The sequence below is a fragment of the Galeopterus variegatus genome, unplaced genomic scaffold (assembly GCF_000696425.1).
Source record: "Galeopterus variegatus unplaced genomic scaffold, G_variegatus-3.0.2 Scaffold221, whole genome shotgun sequence".
NCBI classification, from domain to species: Eukaryota; Metazoa; Chordata; class Mammalia; order Dermoptera; family Cynocephalidae; genus Galeopterus; species Galeopterus variegatus.
In genome coordinates, this window is record NW_007726332.1 from 220,817 (window position 1) to 241,314 (window position 20,498).

The 20,498-nt window shown below is 41.8% G+C and overlaps 1 protein-coding gene across 1 annotated transcript in view; it reads left to right on the forward strand.

The window, feature by feature from the left end:
• Positions 1-17,908: 17,908 nt before the first annotated feature.
• The window catches only part of PRKCH (protein kinase C, eta), a 261,067-nt gene continuing 258,477 nt past the window's right edge, over positions 17,909-20,498 (forward strand). The window contains exon 1 of the mRNA XM_008566116.1: positions 17,909-18,654. Within this exon, the coding sequence (XP_008564338.1) occupies positions 18,292-18,654 (363 nt within the window). The 5' untranslated portion in view covers positions 17,909-18,291. The remainder of the gene's footprint in view (positions 18,655-20,498) is intronic.

Consider the following 20,498-nt stretch of genomic DNA (forward strand, 5'->3'; position numbering starts at 1 on the left):
TCCCCAGCCTTCTCCTCCACTCCAGAGCTCTGCCCAAGGCCTTGTGTCCTCTCCTTCCATAGCTGTCCCTGAGCAGTCTCACCTGGGCCTAGGGCTCCAGTTACCTTTCTGGTGTTGATGTTTCCTAGTCTGTAGCTTTAGTCCACGTATCCACTTCTTCCACTTGGATGTCTTCAAGCACTTTTAAACTTAACTCATCTGAAATAGAACTGACTATGCCCAACTCCAAACTGGCATTCCCTCTCTCGGAGAATAACGCCATCGAGCCCGCAGATGCCCCACGCGGAGATGTGAGACTCAGGCTCCACCTTCTCTTGCTCTCACCCCCAGCATCCACTCTATCTCCAAGTCTGCCAGCCCTACAAACCCCACTTCTTGACATTCACTCTGCTGCTATCCTGCTAATGGTTTGGGTCACTTGGATGATAATCTGGTTAACCTTCCCCTAGTTAGGTTAGTTTTTTACACAACCCATTTTTTACACATCTTTTTAGGATGTGGCTATCGTCATGTCTGGGTCCTGCTGGAAACTCTCAATAATCTCTCATCTGTCTCAAGACACATCCAAATTCCTTATCATGATCATAAGGCCCTGAGCCCTTCCTACATCTCTGGCCTTATCTCTTATGCCTCAGACTCTGTACTCTGTCCTTAGACAAGCCTTTCAGCACTTCAAAGCAGTTGGGCTTTCTCCACCCTCCAGCTTCAGCACAGAATGTCCCCTCTGTTTGCAGTTCTTTTCTTGCCACCCATATCTCCTGCATAACTTCTACAGCAATCAGCTTAGATGTTACTGCCTCCCACTAGGGATCCGCCCACTGCTTCTCCAGCTAGGATGGGCTCCTCTTTTACAGGTTCCTGAAGGCTCCTGGAGCCCTCATCACAACCCTTATGGCGCTCTGTTGTAATCGTCTGTTAGTTTGTCTACCCCTCAGATTGAAAGAAACAAATCTATCTTAGTCTCCCTGATATCTCCACCACTCAGCACAGTGATTAACATACAGTAGGTGCTCAATAAATATCTGTCTGCGTGGCTCACTTCTACTCATTCTTTATGACCCAGGTCAGCTGTCTTCCCAGCTTAGCAAGACAGATTGAGTCCTTCCCATCGACGACTGTGTGGCACTTGGCACATAGCTAATGAGAGCGTGAATGTTCTGTTGAAACTGTGCAAGCTGCCTCCACTAGACTGCACTACTTCAGGGCAGGAACAGTGTCCTCATCAGGTATTCCCTGATAGTGTTTGTTGAAGGAACAGATTTTCCTGTTTCCAAGGATCATGCACCAAATCATGGTTAAGACCAGAATAAGGTTTTCACCTGATTTCGAGATTTAGGCCTTGTTTTATTCTTTTATGACTAATGCCTTAAATTTTATTGTTTTTAAATTTTATTTTACCTAGAACTTTGAAGTTTGAAAACTTTGAACATTTTACTAGGTAAAAATTACTCGTGCTGTCATTTAAGGGTGTTAATGGTACCATAATGTGTGAACGAGATTAGTAGAATTTTGGATGTAGGAAAAAAATGCATGTTTGTCCTGACTCTTGTTTGCTTCCTCTAACCACTCTATGTACTAATTTCCTTCAGAGAAAGAGAGTTGTTTATTTGTTCCATAGTAATAAAAATATACTTGAGCACACACTCTGTGTCAGACACTGTTGTAAGCATTTTACATGCATTAACTCATTTAATCCTTAGAATAACCCTTTTAAGGCAAATGCTATTAATTGTTGTCATTCTGTTTTAGAGATGAGAATACCAAGACACAGAAAGTTTTAGTAACTTGCCCAGGGATGGGGGTAGGAGCCAGGATTTGGACTCAGGAAATCTGGATCCAGATTATGATCTCTTATTTACTACATGATGGAGAACGCTTGACAGTGAAACACATTTTTCATCATTTCAATTGAGGATACTAGCATCTGTATAATAAAGCTTTGTCATGCAGACCTGTTTCAATATGAAAATATCTGTAAGAAGGTAGTTTGTTACCAAAACTTCTCTTCCCAGTCTCTTACCACAGCATCCTGGTCCCAAACCTTACAGTAAACTTGTAACCCTTTGTCTTTCAAGTTTTCAATCCTACTTTCTCTCACGGGACACCTTTTCTTAAGGTAAGCAAAGCTTCGCTCAGTTCAGGAGTTTATATATATTTAAGTACACCTCACCTAACCTAAAATCAAACTAGAGCTCTTCAATCACAACACAGTTGCAGACAGAAGTTAACAAACTGCACTGATATTTGATATATGAAAATATGACTACATATATTTATGCATTATTAGAAAGGCTATTTTAAGATAAATGTTTCAAAGGATAGCTAATATTTGCCATACAGTTTGGATACTATCTCAAGTTTTGGAAAGTGATTGCATTTCAAAGATCCCCTTCCCACATGTAAATTTTTCTTGCTCTTAAAATCCAAAGCCTGTATGTGTATGTCCGAGGTCTCATTTCCTCACTTTACTTTATCTCATAATATAGCTTTCCTTTATCTTTTTTATTTTTCATTTAATATTGAACTGGAGGATATTTGAGCATTTCATTGAATATCTGCTATCTAATATTTTTGTTTTATGTTTATTTTTTTTCTTAGGTGTGCTGGAGTACTTCTGTAGAATGTTTCCTTAGGTAACCTGTAACAGGAAGAGAATCCTATGTAAAGGGAAAATGTTTAAATACTGTTCTCAAGACCAATAGGATATTCTTGCTCAAAGAACCTCCATATGAATGCCATTCAGCCATTTGGTCAACCAGCATTTTTTGAGCACGTACTAAGCCTGGCAACATTTCAGACACTGAGAAAATGAGATAAAAGCAAAATTTTATGTTCAAATATTATATAATGTAGAGTAGAGGGGAATGACTATATTTAGACAATCAGAACATAGTATATAGGTTCTATAAGGGATATAGATATACACACTCTGGGGGGCAAAGGAACAGAAATGGAGAGCTTAAATCCTCGTGGTCATTCCAGAAAGATTACACCTAAGAAGGTTCACAAGCTGAATCTGGAAGGATGGACCAGCACAGTTATTATCTTCATCATAGAAAGACATATGGTTGGGTTTGAACTTCAAAACTTTTATTCAGAAGGAAAAGAGACATTTTTCAAATAAGGTTATAGGATAATTTTGGCATTATGCTACCTAACACAACTTATGGGACTTTTTACTTTGATTATATTTAAAATTTAAAATTTCAGAATGTCCCAAGCTTTATATCTTTATATCATAGTTTTGGGGATGCAACTTATTTATTTTTAGAGGTAAAATGTACATATAGTGAAATGTACACATTATAAGGGTACAATTTTATGATTTGCCAAATGATACATCCTTGTAACCAGCACAAAAAGTTTATAATATAGAACTTTTCCATCATCCTGGAGAGTTCTCTCATGCCCTCTTTCAGTTGTCATTCACCATAGGCAACCACTGATCTGGTTTCTATCATCACATAGTTTTGCCTGTTCTGTCTGTTTCTGTAATAGAGATAGGGCTATTCAGATTTTCTATTTCTTCTTGTGTCAGTTTTTATACGTTGTGTTTTCAAGAAATTTGTCTAATTCACCTAAGATGTTGAACTCATTGGCATAATGTTATGCATAATATTTCCTTATTATCCTATTAATATCTGCGTGATCTATAGTGAGGTCCCTTTTCATCCCTGCTGTTGGTAATTTATGTTTTCTCTCTTGTTTTTAATGATCTGTCTTGTTAAGAGGTTAGAAATTTTACTGACCTTTCAAAGACCCAAATTTTACTGTATTTGTTTTCCCTATTGTTTGTTTTCTATTTTAATTTTTAAATTTATTTATTTATTATTATTATGACATTCTAAGATGTTGTGGAGCAGTTGGGGTGCAGGGGAAGAGAGGAAGGGGAAGCGGGATGGGGTGGGAAGATGAGGAGGGGTGGCATGGTCAAGGCCTATGGAACCCCGCTCATTCCAGAAGAGGAGCCCAGGGGGCTTCCAGCAGCAGGCTGGTTGTGACTGGGCTGGATGTGGATGTTGAGGGGGCACTGCTGAGGTTCTTGGTCTCCCCATTCCAGCTTAGAAGCCTGGGGCACTTCTGGTGGCAGCCTGTTGGTCATTGCTGAGCTGGATGCAGACATCAGGTGGGGGTGGCTGAGGCTCTCGGCCCTCTCCTCACCCTGGCTTGGGTGCCTGGGGGGGCTTCCAGTCCGTCTAGGTTTTATAGGTGTTCTTTGGTGGTGTTAGCTTTACCGGTTAATATCAGAACTTTGTCTGTGATCTGTGGGTTTGTTGTTTTATCTTTTAGTTCTGTATTGGATTATTAGCTACCCCCACTACTTAAACTCTGCACTGGAACTAATTTGTTGTCCTTTGCTTACTTCTAAAATGGGGGAACTTCCTGTGGTGACCAGCACTTGAGCTCTGTGGTTGAGCTAAATTTATGCTTCGCTGCTGATTCCCTGGGGAAGGCTTTTGTGCAGCTCAGGTTTTAATTGTTGACTTTGTAAGCACTTTGGGGTCTTGTGAGGTCCAGTACACCTGGGTTGTGTGGTACTCTTGTCTAGACCAGAACCTTTTCAGCAAACTGCACCCCTGCAGTTCTATATTCCTGACCAGTTTCTACTGAGTGGTCCTGTGCTGATTGGAGGGCAGATCAGCTGTCCTTGCTATGCCCCAATGTTCACTTAGTGGGCCTGTCTCCCCCACCGCCCATACTCTAAAACATTTCTCATAGGATGGGCCATGTGCTGGTCCCTTGCCATGACAGACTGGCCTCTGAGTGGCTCCTTTTTCCAGGTGTCTGTGGCACCTCACTCCTATGTGTGTCCATGGGAACCCTGTTAGTGGTCTTGCTGGCCTGGGGGCCACCAAGATCCTCTTCTCCCCTGAATCCTCCAAGCAACTTTATACAAAGGGCACTGCTGTGGTGCCAGGCCTTTCTCTGTGTGCTCACCAGCTCCAGCCTTAAAGCGGCCAGGGCTCTGAAAAGTTGGAGTGGTCCTTTCTTTCTCTCATTGTGGCTTCTCCTGCCTTTATGCACTCCATAGGTCTCTCCTCTTCCCCTGAGCTCTAGGCCCCAGCTTGGCAGTTGTTGCTTTTTAATAGTTGCAAATTGGTTGACTGTGGGAGTGACGCTGGGAACTGTCTATTCCACCATCTTGACTGGAAGTCTATTTTGCTTTTAATTTGCTTCCTTTCCCAAGATTTTTAAAACTTCTTTTTCTCCAGTGTAAATAAAAATATTTAAATTTCCCTCTAAACACTGCTTTAGCTGTATATCAAAAATTTTGATTTTTAATTATTATTCAGGCTAAAGTATTTTCTAAATTCACTGTGATTTCTTCTTTGACTCAGTTATTTAGAATTGTGTTTCCAAATATTTGGGAAATTTTAAGATATCTTATTGTTATTGTTTTCTAATTTCATTCTGTTATATTCAGAGAGTTTACTCTGTATTTTTCAATCTTTTGAAATTTATTGACTCATACTTTATGTTTCAGCATGAGATTTGTCTTGGTGATTATTCCATGTACAGATGTGAGGTGAGGTAGTCTACAGATACCAGTTAGGACAATTTGGTTGATAATGTTGTTCCAATCATTTATATCCATATTCATTTTTTGTCTAGTTTTTCTATCGATTACAGAGAGGGGTGTTAAAATATCCAACTATGATTATGAATTTGTATGTTTGTCTCTTTAATTTTCATATGTTGCTTCTTGTTCTTGACACTATTGGTCACATAGACATTTAGAATTTTTATGTCTTCATGATGAAATGACTGTTTATCATTAAGGAATGTCCGTCTCCAACTCTGATAATTCTCTTTGACTTGAAACTTATCTTGCATAATAATAATATATCAGCACCAGCTCTCCTAGATTTGCTTGGTCCTCTGTTGGTTTTAAAGTTGTGTGTCTGTGTATTTTTATTTTCTGGTGGTTGCTCTAGGGCAGCATTTTCCAACTAAACTTTCTTCAGTGATGGAAATATACTATGTGCTTTTCCAGTATGATAGCCACTAGCTACCTGTGGCTATTGATACCTTGAAATGTGGCTAGCAAAATTGAGGAACTGAAATTTAAATTTTATTTATTTTAAATTAATTTTAGTTTAACGTTAGTCACCTTTGGCTGGTGACTATCACATTGAACAGCACAACCTTATCAGTCTATTTAGCGTTAATATTATACCACTTTGTATAAAATGTAAAAACCTTGGGGCCGGCCCGGTGGTGCACTGGATAAGTGCGCCGCTTGGGAAGCGCGGCGGTGCTCCCGTCCGAGGGTTCGGATCCCACATACAGACCGGTTCCCGCTCGCTGGCTGAGCGAGGCGCGGGAGCAACACCGAGGGTTGCAATCCCGTTGCCGGTCCCCGGTCCGGTACGGGGGCAACACTGAGGGTTGCGATCCGTTGCCGGACACGGAAAAAAGACAAAAGACAAAAAAAAAAAAAAAATGTAAAAACCTTACAATTTTATTAACTCTGTCCGTTTTCTTATTGTTGTCACATATTTTACTTCTATGTGAGTTAGAAGCTCTATGATATACTTGTCTTTAAACAGTCAGTTGTCTTATTTAAACATTATGAGAAGGGAAGAAAAGGGAAAGTTTTTATATTTGCACATCTATTTACCATTTCTGGTGCTATTTATTCCTTTCTTTAGTTTTGGTTTCCCTCTATTATTTCCTGTCATCCTAAAAATTTCTCCTATTGATATTTCTTATAGTTTATGATGAATTTTCCTAGCATTTATTTATCCGAAAATGCCTTTTTCTGTTTGTTCTCATTTCTTAAAGATATTTCTACTGTATAGAGAATTCTGGCCTGACCACTTCTTTCAGCACTTTGATAATGTCATTTCTTTTCTTCTGGTCTCCATTGTAGCATTGTTCCCCACATGTAATCCACTTTTTTCTGTGACTGTTTTCAACATTTACTCTCTATCTTTGGTTGTCAGCCTTTTGACTATGATTTACCTAGGGTTTGTGTTTGTGTGAGTCTGTTTTTATTCTGCTTGGGGTTTGTTGATTCTTTAATTTGTTAGGCTGGTGTTTTCCACAAAATTAGAGGAATTTTCAGCCATTGTTTTTTCAAATTTTCAAATTTTGTTCTTCCTCATTCTCTTTTTCTTTTCCTCCATTGGGACTCCAATTATATAAATATTATTTGTTTAGTGGTGTTCCAGAGGTCACTGACGCTCTGTTCATATTTTTTTCAACCTTTTTCTTTCTGTTATTCAAATTGGATAATTTTTATTCATCTCTCTCTTAGAGTTAACCAATTTATCTTTTTGCCATCTCCAACCCACTCCAACCATTTAGTAAATTTTATATTTCAGATTATTTTTATTTCTAATGTATCTATTTGGTTTATTTCTTTGCTGATACTCCTCATCTGTTTACTTGATATATTTATCTTTATCCATGCATTCTTAAATGTATTTAATAGCTGTTTTGAGGACCTCATCTGCTTATTCTAACATCTGTGTCATCCTGGATTCTGCTTCTGTTGACTGTGCCTTTTCTTGATTATGGTTCACATTGACGTCACATGTCTAATATTTTAAAATTATTGTTGAATATTGTTATAAGGGATTTAATAGAGAGTCTGGATCATCTTAACTTCTTTTAAAGAGTGTTGAAGTGTATTCTATGAGGCAATTAAGTTACTGAAAAATCCTCTTGATCTTGCTAGGCTTTGTTTTATTTATTAGGGCATTTCTATTTCAGTTTTGTCCTTAGTCCTGAGCCATGGCCCTTTCTCTGGGGCACAAGACTTACTCCTAAGGTTTGGCCTCTTTGGAGTTTCAATTGAATGCACAAGGTGCTTAGTAAGCTCTCTCCACTTTGGACCAATCTTCCAGTGTTTCCTTCCTGGTGATATCTTGGCCTGGCTCTCTTATTCACAGCAGCCATTCTTTGCTAGGCCTCATGAAGTATTACCCTGCACATGGGCTGCAGGGGAGCCCCTGTGAAGTCTTCTTTGTCTTCTTCTTCAGCACAACTCCTTCCTTTCTGGTAATCTGCCTTACAAATTCCAGGGACAACAGCCACTTTAAGCTTTAATTTGGATTGCTTCAGCTCAGCAAGACTGCCTTATTTCCTTGGATTCTGCTTCCTTTTACTCCAATTTGTGGCCCCAGGGAAAAAAGCTGAGGAGGATGTACATATCACTTTGGGTTTCCTTTCACTCAAGAATCACAGTCCAGTCAGGTTTGTGGTCAAATGCCTGGATCAGTGACCTCGTATATTTCTAGTTGTTTCCAGTGCACCAGTGACTTTGTGCAGCCAGAAGTAGATGTCCTCTTATGCATGTTTTGGTGTAGTGTGTACCTCTTAATAAAGTATTTAAACACAAAATCACATTTTTCCTTTATTTATTGAAAAATTTTCCTTTAATTTTTATATCAGGCCACTGTTTAAGATGATTATTATGTATTCTTAATCTAACCTCAATAATTATCAGTTCATGGAAGTTATTATAATTATAACATTTAATCATCAATAATCATCAGTTCATTGAAGTGAATTTATTATCATTATAACACTTCTAAATTATAATAATTAATAATTAACATGAATATACATATGTAAGACTCAGTATTTATCAAACATCAAAAAGACATTTTTCAAGAATATAACACAAAACTTGGGTAGAACAAAGTGTATTCTAATATGCTTCTAGTTTTAAATGTGGGAGTCAATAAAATTACAAGGCAGTAAAATGATCTGTACAATCTTTGTTCACTGGTACAAAATTTAACTTGCAATTTTCTTACAAATAACTTTTTTTCACTGGTTATAATTTAACAGGACATCAAAGGAAAATGCCAGAAACAAACTTGCACAATACTCTATTTCTAAGAAAGTTGATACAAATCATCGACCACACCATAATTCATGTGTTTTACTTTATTGGTTAACAAAGAATATCAGAGCAATATAAATGATAATGTTGTTTATATAAATCAATCAGCGGTAAGGCCTAAGTCAATAGTTTACTTGCAAGTAGAACCTGCTCTGGGGAGCTCTGGCCCCACATTCTGAAGACCCAGGCAATGTGTAATAAGCAAATTGGAAAATGCTCAACTTCTAATTCTGGCTCCTCTGTAAAATAAAGGTTTGGTCTAGAGTTCTCTAGCATGTCTTCAAATGGACCCATCCTTTCTGTGTACTTATTTTTACTTTCTGGCCAATCTTTTTATTACTGTGCTGTATTTTTGTCTTTTATCTTGAAACATTCCATATATTTATTTTATCCTAAAGTAATGAGGGTCATATTTCTGGGTGATTATAACAATCCTCAAATAATTATAAATGGGAACAAAAACCATGCACGCAGCTAAATGCTAGGTACTTTTAAAACTTTAAAAGTATAACAATTACCCCATTAAATATAATGTATGGAGTCTCTGATTGCTATTACAAAAATGAACCAAAATTAATATCTTGTGTATTTACATGGAAATATAGATGCTGGAATGATATCACTGCCTGCCATCAGTTATCTCAAACTGAGTCCAAGTTTTTAAAGTCATTTCCTAACTAATGTTAACAAGCACAGGTGTTTCCTGATTTCAGTTGTTGGGACTCAAAAAAAAATGAGTAATCCGGGAAGTGTGTAAAATTCCTTTGTTGGCTTCCTTTCTCCTGTATCAGGCCCAAGTTTCATCTTAGTACTCAGTGTGGCTTTTGCATTTCCACACCCATTTCACCTATGAGTTTATCTTCTCCCTTTCTTTTTGTTGTACTCACCAGAGTTCTCTTTTATCTTGTTACTTGCGTTACTTTTTCAAGTGTTCCTCCATATTTAAGAATCTCAGCTTAAGTGATTATGTTCGGACTAAGAGAATGTGTCAAAAATTTTGCTTCTGATTTGAAGGGTCTCTGTGGGTAGCAGGATTGAGCCCCCTGCATGGCTGTGGTTCTGTGGGTGGTTTGGTTCCCTTTCTCACTCAGAAAGGCAGGTGGCATTGCCTGTGAGGCACAAGGATGAGGTGAACTGATAACTTTTATGTAATGCTGCAGGGCTTTGCAATGTGCTTTAAATTTGGTTTCTCATTTAATTCTGTGCAATTGTATGACCTGTGCAAGGTCATCTAGCAATGTTGGAAGATGCAAACTCAAGTCTTTGAATGCTGTTTCCTGTGCCTGATGTTCTTAAACTTGAGTGCAGAAGAATCACCTGGGCTTGTTAAACATTGTAAAAAAAAATGCCAATTCCTGGGCTATCTAACTCCACATACCACCATAAAGGTCATGGTAGGAAGGTCTGGATTGCCCTGCTATCACTTGCTCTAGGGCTAAAATTATATTGACTGCATAGTGGGATTCCATTAAATTAGTATTGAAAATAAGCAGTTCCTTGATTTACCGACTTTGCTCTTCCAGTATCTAGAATAAATGTTTGCTAACTTTCTGTGTTCAAAACACATGCCTCAGTTCAGAGCTCTTAATGGGGGGGAGGGGCAAATGGGGGATTTTAATGTGGAAATATGTCTTGATTAGTTTTGTAGAAAGTTAAATTTTTGTCCTTGATTAAGAAAGACGATTGGGGTTGATGTGAAAACTTTATACTTTACCAGGATTTCAAGGGCAAAAGGTCTTTTATACCTTCTTATTGTGAACCATAAGCTCTTGGGAACAGGGCCAAACTGCTTTTTTATTGCCAAGAAGCAGAAAATGTTCAAATGTAACCAGAAGGATGACAAGAAATGATTAAAATTTGAAAGAGTTAAAGTCAACCTTATCTGCGATTTGGTGTTCAGTTTTAAAAATTGTAATATTAGCTGAAAAACATTTATAACATTGCTAAAACTTTCATTATAGAAAAAAAGTCACGAAATACAGATAAATTAAAAGAAAAAAAAAGGCACCCACAATAATAAATAGTTATAAAGTTGCTTACTATGTGCCAGGTACTGTTTCAAGTTATTTACTATAACAACTTGTAAAAAATTCACAGAAACCCAATTTACATATGAGAAAACTGAGGCACAATAAGCGTAGGTAGAGTCTAAATTCATACAGTTAGTAAGGGGCAGGATTTGGGTGGAGGTGGTCTATCTCCAGAGTCCCTGTTTTCAACACTAGGCAGACTCTGCATTGTAATCTATGACTTACAACAACCCCTGTTAACATTAGGGGGTTATGCCCCTGCAAATTTACACACACAAACAACATACACATGCACCTTCTACACCCAGTGGGATTCTGCTGAATTACAGTTTGATAGCCTGATTTTATCACTAACAATATATCGTGAAAATCTATGTCTGCTATAGTAAATAGTTATGGCTACATTCTGATACTTACATTCAACTTAAAGTGAAGCTCTCCCCACCCCCCATAGTTATGGAAAAAACAGCCAAGAAGGCCACAGTGATCTTAAGATCATTTGAGTTGATGAAAACCATTTTGTGTATTAAGTTTTATCACTATAAAACTATTCAATTCAAAGACTGAAAGAGTGTGTAGAAGTTCTTCTAAATGACCTAAAGGCAATGCCAGAGAACTTTGAAAAGTCCAAGTGTGATGCCCAATGACCAGAATGGAATTGCTGATTGGATGGTCAGCAAGCAAACAAGACGTGGAGAAAAGCCAGTAAAGGGAGAAGAGAAAGATGCTATTACGGCAAAATAGTAATTTTCCTTTCACGGGTTTCTTACACAAGTCATACAGTCTAATAACTTGGTTGCTACTTGTAGTTAATAACCACTTGGCATGTTAATGGACCAGAACCAAATGAGAAAAGTTAATGGAACAACCTGACCATTAGCTATATTAATAATAGGTTTAGAGAAAATGATTACTATTTTAAACCATATTCATTTGCTTCCATCACTAATGCTTTTTTAAAATGTCAAGAAAAAATATTTAAAATGAGTTATAGTAAGTTCTGCATGCAAAATTATAGAATTTTAAACTAGTTTGAAAAAATATTTTTGCTTCATTTGGTGACATGCTATTTTAACTTTTTATTACAGAAGTGCATACAAAGAAAAGTTTGAGGAGACTAAATGCAATTAGTTTGGGCTCCCCTAAACTATTTATCTCTTTTTTATTGCATATGAAGTATGTTTGCTTTTACACCACAAAGCTATAATCAGGCTTTTATGGATCTGTTTTTTTTTTTTAATTCAAAAATTTAAACATTTACTTGTACCTATTTGTGGGGTACAGTGTGTTGTTTCAATACATGCATATACTGCACAGTGATTCACTTAGGCTAGATAGCATAATGGCTGTAAGCTTTTCCAGGGTTCCATGCTGCTATAAGAAAGACACTTGGGTGATGTAAAAGATTTCAAATGAAAACATTCTAATATGGATAGATTCAATTAGGTGAGTTACGTCAAAAAATAAATTAGTCATGGGAGAGATTTGTGTTTGTTCTCTTTGCCCACATAAAATATTTAACCTCACTCGGTTTTCCTATTAGAAGAGAGTGGCAGAGATGTTTTATGGAGTCGTTGCTCTTGGTCACCAGGCTCTGTTGAAGGAATTGTCAGTACAAAGTGTTACTAACTCGCCTGCTTTTTATGGGGGCTTTACTTTTATGCTTGATCCTCCGTTCTGATCTCAATCCCTGGGATCTGTCTTACTTAAGTGAATTTTGAGGCACACAGTAATTTAAAGCCCTTTTATTGACGGAGCCTGTGGAAGGGCGAGAAGCTCTGCCAGTCTCCTGGATCTGCCTGCCCCTTGGGACTTTTGCACTTCAGACTTCCTTTCCTTCATTCCCTCTCTCATTATGAGCTGTTTACTCACTGACACCCTAGCTCACTGGTGGGTCAGGACCCCTTGGCTAACTGGAGTCTTCATTATTCTGATCTCATCCCTCACTGCCCCAGGCCCCCACACCCCCACACCCCCTCGCCTTTGCATCTGTTTTTCCTCCAAGTCATTGAAGATCTTCCCTTTATCCATTTAGGTGTGGGTCTTTTTTTCACTCATTGTGCCCAATACACTATGTCCTTTTCAATATGAGACTAATGCCTTTTTTCCATTCTGAGAAATGTTAATTTGTGAAGTATCTTGCCTTTTCTGTTCTTTTTGGGACACTCATAAGAAGGACACTGTGGCCCCATGTATTGAGATGAACTTTTGCGTATGTGGAAGTGGACATGGAATGGCACTGCTATAACACCTGCCCTGCAATACCACTCTCTCCTGCCCGCTGAGAATCTTGATCTTCTTCCCCCTTGTACTCAGAATGCTGCAGTATTTTTCAAACCTACTGTGCACTAGAATCACTCTGGCGTGGGGCTTACACATTTATTTTTCAAAAAAAAATGGGTCAAATCTCAGCTCTACACTGTATTAATTATGTGATCCAATTCACTTAACTTCTCTGACCCTTGGTTTCCTTATTTGTAAAATACAGATACTAATAACACTTACTTCACATGGTTGTCATGAGGATCAAATGAATAATGTTTGTAAAGCGCCTTGTTACAATGCTGGTGGATGCTCAATAAATTTTAATATGGCAGCCAAGGTAACAGCTGAAGTGTAGCATGTGCCTGGCAATGTATTAAATGCTTTGCGTGCATTATTTTATCTTCAAAGCCCTTTAAGGTAAGTACATTTATTATTTGTTTGTAGCTGCAATACTCTAAGAACTTTTTTCATTTACCTGTGTTGCATTCCGATTTTTATCCTTTGGTATACATATTCTATGTATTTGATAGCATATTTATATTTCTTGTTCTCATCTTTGAATGTTATTTACTATTGCTTTTTCTATGTTGTTTATCATATATAATTTTAATAACTGCATAATATTCTATTGAGTTACTATTTTATAATTTAATCATTTCACTATGGCTGGAAATCTTCAGGTATAGAACCCACTTCTTACTTTGAAGCTTTTGATGTATACTGTCAAATTGCCCTCCAAAGGCTGTGTCATTTTGTAGTAACATGGGGTAATTTTTGACCTGGCTGTATTATTCTCTAAATTCTCTAGTTCTGTTTTAAAGTGCAATGGGGTTTGTGTGAAATGTTCCTCAAGAAATTAGAAAAATGTCAGTGATTCAGTCAAATAATCAATCAAAAAATCACTTAGATAAATGTACTAGGAATTGTATATAGAGAAATCCAAAGTTACAGTGTGACTAAGACAAGAAACAGTAATAGCTATGATGAAAAAAAAAAAAACCCCTCCAGTCTATAAAAGGACCTATAATACAGATTTTAAAACAGTCAGTACAAACATATCTGTATTGCAATAGTTGCTATATTGTATTATACACAAGCAGCTAGTGAACGGGGTGGGATGGTGGAGAGAGCGGACTTCCTGCTCCTCTGCCTTCCTTAAAAGTTAGGGCCAGCTCTGGATAAAAGTGGTTACATAAGTGGGGTTTGTATTGGCAGACAGTCCCTTCCTACAGGGACCTTGTACTGTGTGCTGTCTACCACCTGTCTATTGTACCCCAGGAGCCACCTCATGACACATGACATAAACTGTTGGTAATCAGAGTCTCCCTGGAGACCGATTTAAAAATGCTGGTAGAGAAAATCCTGGTTCTGCTGGGGCTGTTGGGCTGGGCATCTGGGAAGCTGGGGCTGCTGGTGACCATCTCCCCTGGCTATACGGAGAGAGCCAGTTGCAAGAAGAGAAAATGAGGAGTACAGAGGGAAGCAAAACCAACAGGTGATGGAAGTGGGGAAGGAAGGAGAGAAAACATGTGTGAATGAGAGAGCAAGAAAGTAGCTTGACTAATACTATAGGTGGTCTGCATTTTGCCTGTGGCTTTCTGGGGGTTCAAATCTCTCACTCTAAATGTGTGACTTCAATCAGGCAGTTTTGGACAGCAGGCTGAGAGCCACAACACAGATGTTTCTTTTTTACCTGAGCCTCATCCCTTCACCTGTGTCTGGGTTGGCATCCCTCCTGCCTTCTCAGAACCATATGATCTCTCTCCTGTCTGTGTTTTTCACTCATCCTAAGAGCCCTCCTTCTAGTGATTCCATTTTCCTCCTCACCGCTCACCCTCCTTCCCATTCCAGCCAAACCTATTGAAAGAGTGTCTACACTCACTCCCTCCACTTCCTTATTTTTCACCTAAACCTACTGCAAATGAAACTGCTCAAAGACCACTAAGGACCTGTCCATTGCTAACGCCACATGGCATACTTTATTTAGTATGCTTACTTAATCTCTTAGCATCACATGACCTAGCTGACCATTCCCTCCCTGCTTGAAAACATTTTGGTTGGTTTTTACAATATCTGGATACCACGTCTCCCTGGCTTTTCTCCTACCTCCCTGGCTCCTGCTTCTCCACCCCCTTCCCTGCTTCTCCTCCACCTATACATGGTGCAGTTTCTGGAAATCTGTCCTAGGCTCTCATGCTACACTCCCTTCCTATCTTCTCCCACAACAGAGTCTCATCCACTATTCCAGCTTTGGTTACTATGTATATTCTGATGGCTCCTAAATTTGTCTTTAGCTCAGACTGCTTCTTTGAGTGTCATAATCACATAGCCAATTTCCCACTTCAGATTTCCACTTAAATGTGTCAGTTATATCAAACTTGACAGGGTTCGAATTGAACTCTTCATCTCCCCCCACCAATCTTCTCCTCCCGCAGTGTTTCCTAATTCCCTAATGGCTCCCCAGTCATCCACACAGTTGCTCAAGCCGGATCCTGCAAGTCATCCTTGATATTTTCCTCTTCCTCATTTCCTCCATCCAACCCATCATCAGGACCTGTCAATTCTACCTTCTAAGCACTTCTCAAATTAATCTACTTATCTTCAACTCCATCACCACCACCTAAGGCCTGGTCACTACCTTCTCTCCTCCTCTGGATGTTGGCAACAGCCTCCCAACTGGTCTCACACTCGTGCTCATTCCTTCCAATCCGCCCACTGCACAGCCCCAAAGACAGATTTTAAAACACAAATTCCATGCTGGCCTGGCCCTGCTTAATAGCCTTCAGAGGCTTGCAGTTGCCCATAGATAATGCCCAAATACTTCCCCATGGCCTAGCAGTCTGGTCAGTGTGGCCACCTTTTCAGGCTCATTTTAGCCATTCTCCCTTCATCTTTCTTGAATCCGGATACATAGAGTCCTCTATGTTCCCCAAAAGGACAAACCATCCCTTTTCTCAGGAACCCTGAATGAGCTGATCTCTCTGCTGTTGACTTCCTTAGGGGACCCTTCCCTGACCACCCATCCAGGTCACATCCCATGGCAATTTGGGCCTTTCCTTCACTGTGCCCTCCACATGTATCATCTTCTATTTGTTGTTTCTCCTCCCTGGGGGACTGTAAGCCCCAGGAGGGTGGGCACCTTGCCTGTCCTGCCTACTGCCCTTTCACCACTGTCCACTCTGATGCCTGATAGGCACTGGTTGATAGAGTGAAGATGGAGTGTATCGAGTCCCTCACATCTCAACCCTGGGGCAGCTGTGTAGCTGCCCAGCATTTGGGAACTGTCTTCTTTTAGTGCCAAACCCCAACAGCAGCAAATCCTTCAGCGGTTGTTAAAGCTAGGGTCCAGCTCTTTGCAGGAGAGGATGACAGAGTTGGCCCAAATGGTGGAGTTAACTTCTTCCTCCAGTGCACGAGGGCCAGACAGGAGCCCCCTGGATGTTTGGGAGCATACTTTCCAAGCCCTGTGTAAATCTAAGGTGTCGTTTTGGTGATGTGCTGCATCCATGCCCTCTTTTCTAAGGAAGCATTGGTATTTTTAAGACAGTCTCTCCCCCTACCCAGACCATTGTTCTTATTTGTTTTCACTGTGTGTGTGCAGTGACTACTGCTGAGGCCTCCCTTTACTCGTGTGAAATTGTTGAGAACCTCCTCAGTTAGAGCGCCCTGAACAGGACCCTGGAGGAGGGGGCTAGAAAGACGAACCTGCTCCAAGGGAACCAGTATAGCAAGACAATGTAATTAAGCGTTTTTAAAATGGCCTATGCCTTGTGGGAAACAAATTGGTTGTGGTTGGACCTCAGGGAGACAAAACTGCAGGAGCCATGGGGCAAGAAGCATCAGAAAGCTGCTGGTGTGACTCGCAAACACAGCAACAGCCAGGGGTGTTCCTAGAAGAGGAGATTTCTTCCGCGAATGTGTGTGGGGACAGCTTGTGTGTGAACATTTTCTGCCCTTGCCATGCCGGGCTGGGTGGACCAGGAACCACCCGCAGAGGAAGAGACTTATTACGTTTTGGCCGTGTCTGTCTCCAGAAGAACCGACCTTTCTAGCTCTTTGTGCAACGAGACACACCTCTCCGAGGAAGGAGGCGGACAGGATTTCCATCATTACTACTGCCCTATTAAAAAAAAAAACAAAAAAAAAAACTGTGTAAATACTCTCTGCAGGAAAGGCGCACAAACAGGATGAGCCCGAGCTGAACCCGAGATGAGCCATCCCTGTAAAGATTAGGAAAAAGAACCTCCCCGCCGTGCGCCTGCCGCCTCTCCCGGATGGCCAGGCAGGGTCACCAGCCTACCGCGCAGGGTGGGAGAGAGGGCACGGGCGACTCTTAGCCACGCAGGTTCTCTGCTGCTCCCTCCTCCTCTGCATCCTCCCCGCCTTCCAGCCCCTCCCGGGCCTGTCTGCCATGCATCAGGTGTGACCTGCGCCGGGGGTGGCCTCTAGTCCGCAGCGCACGGCCAGACCCCGCGCCGCAGGGAGCGCGCGCAGGGCGGTGCAGGCTGGCGGGCGCGGGGCTGCACCCACCCCCCGCAGTCCCGGCCGTGGGCCGCGCGCCGCGCGCCACGCCCCCGGGGTCCGGAAGGCGCGGGAGCCGGTGCAGGGGTTCTGTGAACCTGGAGCTTGGCTGCGCGAGGTTTCTGCCGAGGATGCGGCGGCAGCTGCTTCCTGGTTTGAGGCTCACCGAGGGGTGGAGAGCGTGAGCCCGAGGAGGCGGGGGCAGCCGGAGAAGTAGGAGGAGGCGGGGAAGAGGCGCTTGGGGGTTAGAGCTAACCGGACGGGTCGCTCCGGCTCTCCGGGGAGAGGAGCCTCCCGGCCCTGGAGAAGGGGCGAGTCCCGCGCGAGCCCCTGGGTAGCGCGGCGCGCTCAGAGGGACGGTCGGGCTTCCCCGGCCCGCAGAGGGTCGGCGCCGGGCTCCCCTCCTTTCCACCTCGGGAGGGAGGAAGGGAGGGAAGGAGGGGAGGGGTAGGTCCCACGGAGGAGGCAGAATGGCTGGTCGAGGGGAGCTTGGGCGCTGCTTTTCCCCGGGGCTGCCTCCACTCCTGCGGCTGCCGCGAGGGCTGGCTTGAGCCGGGGCTCTCCGTTCTCCCGCTGCGAGCCAGCGCGGCCCCCCGGGGCCCGGGCAGCGGCGCCGGCATGTCGTCCGGCACCATGAAGTTCAATGGCTATCTGAGGGTCCGCATCGGCGAGGCCGTGGGGCTGCAGCCCACCCGCTGGTCCTTGCGCCACTCGCTCTTCAAGAAGGGCTACCAGCTCCTGGACCCCTACCTGACTGTGAGCGTGGATCAGGTGCGCGTGGGCCAGACCAGTACCAAGCAGAAGACCAACAAGCCCACGTACAACGAGGAGTTCTGCGCTAACGTCACCGACGGCGGCCACCTGGAGCTGGCCGTCTTCCACGAGACGCCCCTGGGCTACGACCACTTCGTGGCCAACTGTACCCTGCAGTTCCAAGAGCTGTTGCGCACGGCGGGCGCCTCGGACACCTTCGAGGGCTGGGTGAGTAGCGGCGACCCCTCCCCTTTGTGTCCACTCCACCCCTTCTCCCCTTCCAGTTTTCAAAACTCGCCCGGGTCCCGCTTTCCCATCGTCCTGCGGCCGAGGGAATTCCCTCCAGATTTTGGTCCTCACCCAGGTGGCCGCCGCGCCGGTGACGCGACCGCGGTGGGTGTGTGCGGGCGCAGGTGTGTCTCCAGGAAGCCGGCCTGGACACTGTTCCCTTTCGGGACGGCGGCTCAGGTTAACGGGAAGCCGGGCAGGGGGCCAGGGAGGTCACCCCCCTCCGCCCAGGCTTAGCTTAAGGCTCCCCAACTCTCAGTGCGCAGGGTAATACGAAGGGGAGATAGGAAAGTGACTTGATTTGAGTAACGTGCTTGAAGCGCTTAGGAGAAAGCCATACATTCTCGCGAGCATTATTCATACTGTTTATGGATACATGTTGGCTCAGACGCTCAGACGTGCACACGTGTTTCGGCATGCACATCCATTACATCCCAGAGGTACATAGCTACACTGGCAGGGATCAGGGTGCCTGGGTCTGCACGCTGGCAAAGTTTGACTGTTTAGCACTTTTCCGAGGGAGTGAAGTTTACATGTGTTTGCAAGTAACTTCAGTTAAGTCTGTCTGAGATGTGTGCGTTCTGAAATATGGGTTTCTGCTACTATTGGTCTGAAAAGAGGCGGCTAGAGCTTCTCAGTAAGATGTTGACCCCCTCCTCGCCTCACCTGTTGGTGTTCCTGTGACATGTAGCTACCCGCAGCTTCCCACTGCCTCTGCTTTCACTTAGTTCCCCTGAGGCATAATTTTTGCTGTAAATAAATTAAAATTTCTAGAGCACTCTGCACAGTGCTAAAATGCTCTTGCTTCTTAATCTTCACACTGTCTTTGTGATGCGGGTGTTATCATTCTCACTTTGAGATGAGGAAATGATAATTATAATGAAGTGGTCTGGTTTGGCAAAATGGAGTATTTTGTTTAAGGATTCTCAGGAGTTTAATGTTTTAAGTTTTGGAGAGAGTCAGTTTTGAACCCAGAATGTGAATCAGTATTGAAAACTTGTTTGAAATTAACAAGTGGTGGAATCAGATGGAAAATGATGAAGATTCATTTATTTTATACTTTGGGAAATTGATTATTTTACCATATATTCTCTAAAATTACTGATGACTTGTGGAGCTATCCCTTTTAAGTAGAAGTAAACAGCCACAATGACTATTTAACCTTAATCATCAAATTATATTGAGCTAGTTTTCCTTCAGCCTAACTTACTTTTTTTTGATAGTTCTTTTTATTGAAACATAATTGATTATACATATTTATAGGGTACAGATTTGAATTTCACTACCTGTGTACAATATGTGTTGATCAAGTCAGGATAATTAGTATATTCATGTTTACAAAACGTGATCAATATTTGTGACCCTTAACCAATTTCTCGTTAACTCCCCTCCCCCTTTCCCACCTCTAATAACCACAGTTCTCTTTTTTTTTTTGAAAGTTCGATGATTGATTGTTGTTTCTTTTTTCTTTTCTTTATTTTTCTCTTCTTTTCTTTTCCCTCCTTCCCTCCTTTCCTCCCTTCCTCTCTTCCTTCCCTCCTTCCCACTAATGAATGAGGACATGTGGTGTTTCTCTTTCTGTGCCTGGCTTATTTCAGTTAACAAAATTTTCTCTAAGTTCATTCGTGTTGCCGTGAATGACAGAATTTCATTCTTTTCCATGGCCGAGTAGTATTCCATTGTGTATATATACCACATTTTCCTTATTCAGTCATCTGTCGATGGACATTTAGGTTGGTTCCATACCTTGGCTACTGTAAATAGAGCTGTAATAAACACTGGAG